Below are 8,438 nucleotides of genomic sequence, written 5' to 3' on the forward strand. Positions count from 1 at the left end.
CACGGAGGATAAGGGTACGTCCGAAACCACAATGAAAGCCTCAGAAACCTGACCCTCCGTCATGATAGGCTGCTGATTAACAAAAGCAGCAGGAACCTTCGTCGCTGGGGCAGATACGACGGCTGTCTCCATCTCTATGGGCGGAGCGGTGTCAACCCCTGCCCTAGATTCTGTCAAGGGAGAGTTGTCTAGGTGTATTACAGTCGTAGGGGTTTCCTCGAATTCCACTCGCCGCCTCTTGGACGGCCTTTCTTCTTCCTCAGCACGGGGAGACTCACCCGTCAGACAAGCGACACGAGTCGGGACCTCAGTCTGAGAAGTGGCCTCCGCAGGAATAACCACAGCCGCCGACTCGACTGAAGCAGCCCTTGACGAAGGTCGGGCGGTAGGTACTGCAGCAGGGCGAGCAGACGATGTCGACTGACGAAAAGCTAATAGAGGAGCCCTCGCTCTCCGCACTCTCCCTGGCATCGACAAAACCACACATAAGTAACTGAGTAAAAAGACAGGGAAAATAGCAAGCTGAAACGACATCTCACCTGTGACTGCGTCCAAATTTCTCATAAAAGGCCGACCATGTGCGAACCCCCGCCCTATGGGGAAGGATGGCGCTCACTCACTCGCGGATACCCTCGACAGATGGAGGGGGCAATTTCTCAGCTGCAGAGACAATGGGGTTTAATACTGTAACAGAAAGCGGTCGGGCATCTCAACGACTAAAAAGTAAAACATAAGAAACTTACGTGTAAAGTTCCACTTCTTAGGGAACCCCTTTGGATCCGCCATAATGTGTTCAGTCCGTACATAGAAATAATTCTCGTAGAAACGACGGTTAGCCCTGTCGTCCATTTTTACCACCAGACTCTTCGACCCCCGAGGACGCATGTGAAGCATCGTGCCGCAGATAAGCTGAGGCGCGAAGATATTGAGTATGTGATCCAAAGTGATCTCACGGCCGGCGAGTTCCGCAAACTTGAGCAACATAAGGAACAGCTTATACAGGTACGGTGAAAGTTGGGCGGGGCATACCTCATAAAAACGGCAGAAATCTACCACCAGGAGAGGGAGAGGAAGTGTGTATCCAATAAGAAAGGGATAGGCGTAAAACACGCAGTACCTAGGACGGTCAAAATGAACTATGCCATTCCCTATCGTCGGTCGCATGTCTACATAACCGGGGATCCCCCACCTAGCTTTCAACTCTGCAATGTCTTCTTCTTTCATAACAGAAGGGACAGGCTCCGGCTCCACCCCGGCGCGACTGCCGGAGTTAGTCAATTCTCTCCCAAGACGAGGCAAAATCTCGACTATCGACGGGACCTCCTCATATTCCACCACTTCTGTCCCTCCAGTGGCCTGAGCAATATTTTCCAGCTCCGGAATTGTGATAGGGAGATCGGTGCGAGAGGAATCACCAGCCATTTTGTCAAGATGATGTGGCAAAAAGACAACGGAAAGAAAGGATGAGAGTTTTCAGTTAACTAAGAGCAAACAAAAACTTGGAGTATCAGAAAGTATATCTGCAGAATTATTTCAAGCAAAAGGCAAAGAAGTGTGCCAATCGAATGATGTGTTCCTTCTATTTATAAGAGACATAAATCCCCCAAGCACGTAATTCAAGAGTCGCCAATCAAATCTGATAGGGCACGAAACGTTTCGGTTCCCCAGGAACATGTGTCATAATAGCTGCAGCCACGAAACAACGCTTTAATGCTAAATGACGTTTCGGTTCCGAAACAGCCGCAACGGTCTAAGGATATCGAAAGAACGTCGTTATCCCACTTGAAACCTAAAAAGCATAACCAAGGAACAAGCAGCTAGATTTCTCTCGAATCCGTAGCAATCATGATCCGTCTGCCCGACCCGACAGGGGATGACCCCGATAGACGGAGGGACTAACTGTACTGGTCAAAATCTGACCGCTGTCGTCAAGCTGATCAACGTCCCGTCCAGGCAGCAAGGCGGTGAAAGACGACATGTCCTGCTCCATATCCAGCATTCTCGGTACACGTCGAGCCAAGAGAAACGATGTTTAGAGGACGACCAAGACAGACATAATGTAGAGGTGTCGGACCAAGTAGATAGCAAAGGTCCCATGACTATATATAGTAAGGGAAAACCTTCAGTTAAAGGGATCGGGAATTTTACCCTCTCTCCTTACTTCCCTCTTCTGCAGTCCTCCTAAGAACAAAAGGAACAATTTAGCAATCTTAAAAGCATAATATATAAAACAACCTCCCCCATTGATTAATGGGAGACACAACGAAAGTTCCAATAAGATTGGTTACTTCTATTTCGTCTTGTCTACTAAGTATTCAGTTAGCTCATCGATCTGGAATTTATTATGTTCTACTAAGATTTACCCCTTCACTTTTTTTGATTGATTTGTTCAAAAAGGTTTCAATATCTTTTTAGTCAAACATTGCAGTTGTAAAAAGATAAATTGGGATTAGCTTATTTATATTTCATTGCTACGTATTCTATATTTTTATATGTACGTTCTTCCTCTGATATTTGAGAAAAGAATGAAAAGGTGCTTTATAAAAAAATAAAAATAAAAAGAGTGAAATCGCACTGATTTTGCACTTGGGCCTATTCGTTCCACGTCTGAAGATGCCATTTCTTAATTATCGAATTGCTTTTAATAAATGTTCAAGGTTCATTACAAAGGAGAAAAGCTGTAAAGGTGGGGGCAGGCAAAAGAAAGTTGAAAGTGAATTAATTTACAAAATTGATTGTTTTAGTTAAGTAAAATTAATAAAAGTAAGAAGCTACAGATTTGGGAGAACTATAAAATAGAATGGCGGGTGAGAAAATGATATTCTGAACTAACTATACAAACACAAAGTAGTGCAATAATCCACGTATAAAAGGAGTTTAACTTATTCGCAATTAAAATATATTTTTTCTACACTATCAAGTTAACTTGACATGCACAAATAGGTAACAATATATAATAAATATAACATGATAATCCGAAAGATAGAGCGAAACGACCTAAAATTAGAAATTACATTGATATTGTAATTCTTGATGTTACCAATATAGATAATTTAAATTCTTAAAAAGATATTATAAAAATCTACAAAATCCTCTTTGTTGCAATTTGAACTTAAGATTTTGATACTTTGAAATTAATTAAAGCCCCAAGGATGCTGCTTGTGTCAATTCTATAAGCCTACGTTTAGAGAGAGTTAAATCAACATATTGAGGTTGTTGAATCTTGACCATGCTAAAGCTAAATCAGCAGCTGAACATAACTAACTCATTTCTTTTTATTTTTCACGTAGGAGTATACAACTCGTATTCCCCAAACTCCTTTCTAGAGATGTCCAAGTGCCCTTCTTATTCACACTAACTTTCGGTTTAACCTTTTGGAATAGAGGTGGGTTTATACCACACCAATGACGGATAGGATGACATCTTCGCTCTTAATCAGAAGTCTCCTGTTTAAATATAAAATAATTTTTTGGGAGTAAAGATAGCTTCCTTTTTAATGTGCTTACGCGGTGTGAATCCAATAATTAAAAATATAATAACGATTAATACAATAAGATGAAAATTATAAAAGAATAGGATTTTAATAATACTATCATAAAGACAAAACATATTAGGCGATATCTATCTAAAACTTAATAATCAATTACTCATACCTGTTTTATGATGGACAATAAGTATTCACTATAATAGTTGAGATCGACTCTATTGTGAGACATTACGAAATATACTTAAATTTGACGGGATGCAAAATTGGATTTATAACAACAAATACCCTTATCCGAATCATGTTATTGCCCAAGGGGCGGTTCTTGATTTATGTTATGCCTGAGGGGCTGATTACGAGTGGGTGTGAGATGAGAAACCAAGTCATATTTGAGGAAGCTAACTCGTTACCGGAGTTAGTAAAGCAAATTTCAGAATAAGGCCAAGGAAGAATCATTTTATTTTTAATGATGCTACCACTAGATAGGATGGGATCTTGTATATTCCTACTTGCTGTGTACATAGCATCTTTTTTGGTTGTTCTAGCTTACAAAATGTATAGGAGGAGCCCTCCCAGTTTGGTCATGCGTTTTGTGCTCGAATATATATATATAAAAATGAAAACTATCATTCTCCGTCGTGTTATGGAAGCTAAAGTTTATGTCCTCCTACATGTAATAGATATATTTGATAATATACAAGTTGAAGTAGAGGCGGATTCAAAATTTGAAGAATGAGGGTGCACTTTTAAATTCTACCAAAATCAGCTTTACATATAGGGTGTCCACTACTAATATATTACAGTTTTCTAAAGGCATATAGAGAGAGAATTTTTGCCAAGTCTTATGGTGCTGGTGACCCCTCTCAATATAACATAGGTCCGGAAAAGACCTCCATCCCGATGGCAGTTTTTTTATAAATAAATGAAAAAGAATTATATAAGAAAAAGTGAGGCACTTTAATTAATAGGGTAATTTTCCTTCATATGGATAAAGATTAAACGTTGCCAAAAGCACACGCCAATTAGGCTATTAACCGAACCACAGTGGTAATTGGTAAAAAAGGTCGAAGAACACTAACTAACTATTACCAAAGACCAAACAACTACGTCCGCTGAAAAGAAATCGAAATCCGTCTGTTGTCCCCACAAGGTGGTGGGTTCTTATAACTGTTGCTTAACGCCACCGCACCCCTCCCTCCCTCCCTCCCTTTCCTTCCTCTCCTCTCAACCTTACGTTTTTTACAGCAAACTACCTTACTTCTTGTACTCATTACTTAAATAAAATAAACTTGTCCCTTTCCTTTTAACCTCTTTCTATACTCTCCCAGATATTTATTTTCTCTCACTCTTCTCTATTCCTAGTCTATTTTTCCCAATAATATGGGTTCGGAGGGCGAGAATTCTGTGCAACTGAATACTACCGATGCCACCGACGGTATGTTTGATGGTCCTATTCGGCGAACGACGTCGTCTTCGGCAGTTCAACAAACCCTTTTTCTCATTCATTCCGATGACCTCACTTTGAAAGTTCAGGCGGCTAAGGAGATCCGCCGTCTAACCAAGACTTCTCAACGTTACCGCCGTCATTTCTCTAACGCCGTTAAACCCCTCGTCGATATGCTCCGTTCTGAATCTTTTGAGTCTAACGAAGCTGCTCTTCTTGCCCTCCTTAATCTAGCTGTTAAAGATGAAGGGTACGTTTAATTTCTGTTTTCTAGCTTAATTAAGTGTTTGGATTTGATTATTGCTGAATTCTGATTTTAATTCAATATTCGCTTGTGAATTTTCGTGCTAGTTTTGATTTTCTTTCAAGTGCTTTTGATTGAAATTATTTTTTTGGAATTTTCAGTTTTCTTTTCTATCACTTTCTTACTTTTCGTTTCTACTTGTACATCTTTTTCCTCGGAATCAGTGTATTAGTGAGGGAAGTTGATGCCTTTCTTCTTGTTTTGGCCTTTTTCATCTTTATTTTTCTTTGTGTTTACTGTTTTCTTTTCCCTGCTTTATTTAGTTGCTTGGAAAAGCAATGACAGCAGAAAGATGGTCTTAATTTTTTTAGTATTTCAGGTTGTGGAAATATGTGACCTTGAAATTGGTGGCTATTGTAAATTGTAATTTAAAGAATTCAACTTTTAGTGGTAAAGATTGAAACTTTAATTTCTAAATGCTTGTTTGCTTCTGGTGCTTCCTTCAGATTCTTTTTTTTTTTTTTTTTTTTTTGAGTTTTTGGAATAAGCGATCACACTGAACTTGTGATTCAGATTAATTCTGGATCCAATTCTTCAAGCATTAAAATGTACTAAGTATAAGAATTGGCCTCCATTTGCTTGGATAAATTGAACAGAGTAACTGCACTAGTTTCAGACTTTTGATTGGTTTATTAAGATTATAATACTCTTATTGCCTCTATCTAAAGATTTATTAAAGTTAATACTTAAAAGTTAGAGGCATACTTACTCAAAATGTTTTTCGATCGCATCCCTTGGCATCGGATGCTTTAAGTCAGATTGCTTAGATTTGAAGGTGTGCTGTTCTTTTATCCACATGCTTTATTTTATTTTCTTCTTTTTAATTCTTTGACCCATCTGCTTGTCTCCCTTTTGCCTTTCTTTTATCTTGTTTGTGAAGCTATCACATGGATTGGATTCCTTGCTCTGATAAAGAAATTCTGCTCTTAATTTAAATATTCTATTTGCACTATGGTTGCTGATATTTTAATAGCATTAATGTATTTATAAGAATATAGATTTGCGATCACCCAAAGGGATTTCTTTTTAAAATAGTTCTGTATGGGGAATATCAAGATTTCATTTTAAGGTCAAACGATCCTTTTGTGATTAGTACTTTGGTATACTGTAAACTACGTTAGAGTATGGTGTTGCTCTGCAATTTTTAATGCTTTTAATCTTATCTGTTCATTGTTCCAAAGTGCTAAATGATTTAGATCCAATTGTACGTTGATCGACACTTTTGTTATTTAACCTTGCGGATAAGTTTGTTTATTCAACAATGAAAGGGAGTAAGAACTTGCGTACTTCCAAGTAAATTCATCTAGCTCTTTGTAATTTTTTGGCTCAAATCCATTTATTGTATCATTTCAATCAGGAATATAAAAACTACGTTTTTATTTTTAAAGAAGAAATCAATTCTGGAGAAACCACAAACTTAATGAAAGGAGAGGCAGATTTATTGCTTTAGATATATATGACTGCGGGACTGCTTGTTTTTCATCAGATACGGAAGTATATTTACTCTCTCTATGCTCTAAGCTAACGAAACATTGAACACTGAATTCTGCCAACTTCAAACAGTTTTGTAGTGTGCAAGTATTAAGCGTTAGAGCTTCGAACTTTGTTATTTGACTATTTTATTTCATTTTTTACCTCCAGAAACAAGATAAGTATCATAAATGCTGGTGCTCTGGAACCCATCATTGGCTTTCTTCAATCAGAGAATGCAACTCTCCAGGATCATGCTACTGCTTCGTTGCTCACATTATCTGCTTCTCCTGCCACGAAACCCATTATTAGTGCTTCTGGTGTTTTCCCTCTACTTGTGGAAATCATAAGGCACGGCAGTTCGCAAGCTAAGGCTGATGCTGTGATGGCTCTTTCCAATCTGTCAACTTATCAAGATAATCTACTCTTAGTTCTGCGGGCACAACCAATTGCTTCTACAATTTCTCTGCTTAAATCCTGTAAAAAGTCTTCAAAAACTACTGAAAGGTGCACCGCTCTGATAGAATCTTTGGTGTGTTATGAAGAGGGTAGGAATGCATTGATATCTGAAGATGGGGGAGTGCTTGCAGTGGTGGAAGTGCTTGAAAGTGGATCTCCTCAAAGCCGAGAACATGCTGTAGGAGCTCTCCTGACAATGTGTCAGAGTGATCGCTCTAAATACCGAGAACCAATTCTCAGAGAAGGTGTAATCCCTGGGCTCCTTGAGCTGACTGTTCAAGGAACAGCCAAGTCTCGGACAAAAGCACAAACACTTTTGAGGTTGCTGAGAGATACTCCTTACCCAAGGTCTGAGCTTGAGCCTGACACATTAGAGAACATTGTCTCCAATCTTATATCTCAGATAGATTGCGAAGAGCAATCAGGAAAAGCAAAGGAGATGCTCGCTGAGATGGTACAAGTTAGCATGGAACAGAGTTTGAGACATTTACAGCAAAGGGCGCTGGTATGCACTCCAGCTGATCTTTCTGTTCCTAGTTGTGTCTCCAAAATTACTTCAAAATGATAGAATTTTACCTTTGTCTCTTCCCGTATCCCTCTTCCTCTCGAAACAATGGCTTGTGTGTGATCGATTCTCTGTATTTGGAAACGCTGGATAGATACTGAAAATTGGCAGTCCGGGCCCTTAGATAGCTGCCAGGTGACTGTTTAGTGCTCAATAATTTGGAAAATTATAAGGTCTTAGGAAGTATAGCTTATGAACTCGCTCTTTGTAACATAAATCGGTGCTTTGCAGTTCATACAGCTAGTGAAGGTTTCCTTCTTCTTGAATCATGGTTTTCATGATTGTAATTATGTGATAGAGCGCCATGCTTGTAACCACTATCGTGTACAGGAATTTCCACTTGTTTACTAATCTATATGTCATTTCAGATGTAGTCTCTAGTTATATTCAGATTGATACACTTTCTAAGCAATAGGGCTCTAATGTTGCAATCAATCTTTACATAGGTGCAGGTTATTTGTTGGTAATTTTTGCTTATAATTCAAAACTCCATTGCTTTCTTGATTTCAAACTCCCCATGTTTTCTTTTATGGGATAGTGACAGTGTGGACCAAGTATATTCTAAGTGAAGCTTGTTTGGCTCTGTTTCTGTATCTATTGGATCAATCTTGCTTCTGTCAGTGTACAAAATAAATATTTTACAGGTTATTCACCCGGCTCCTTTGCAACCAAGTATGATTTGATAAGTATTAGATATAACTATATTCTGCCA

General features: G+C 38.8%; 1 protein-coding gene across 1 annotated transcript; it reads left to right on the plus strand.

Moving 5' to 3' along the window:
- The first annotated feature begins 4,732 nt into the window (after positions 1–4,732).
- LOC107810943 (U-box domain-containing protein 45) lies at positions 4,733–8,237 on the plus strand. Its single transcript, XM_016635778.2, has 2 exons — positions 4,733–5,178; positions 6,874–8,237. Exons 1-2 carry the CDS (start codon positions 4,865–4,867, stop codon positions 7,724–7,726), a joined length of 1,167 nt encoding a protein of 388 aa, XP_016491264.1. The 5' UTR covers positions 4,733–4,864; the 3' UTR covers positions 7,727–8,237.
- Positions 8,238–8,438: the final 201 nt, after the last annotated feature.

Source organism: Nicotiana tabacum, chromosome 3, assembly GCF_000715075.1.
Source record: "Nicotiana tabacum cultivar K326 chromosome 3, ASM71507v2, whole genome shotgun sequence".
In the NCBI taxonomy this organism is placed as follows: domain Eukaryota; kingdom Viridiplantae; phylum Streptophyta; class Magnoliopsida; order Solanales; family Solanaceae; genus Nicotiana; species Nicotiana tabacum.

Bases quoted from the DNA above. Each gene is read 5' to 3' on its own strand.
- LOC107810943 (XM_016635778.2), top strand. From the start codon at position 4,865: ATGGGTTCGGAGGGCGAGAATTCTGTGCAACTGAATACTACCGATGCC. The intron at 5,179-6,873 runs GTACGTTTAATT...TTTTACCTCCAG, and splicing joins CTAGCTGTTAAAGATGAAGG to AAACAAGATAAGTATCATAA.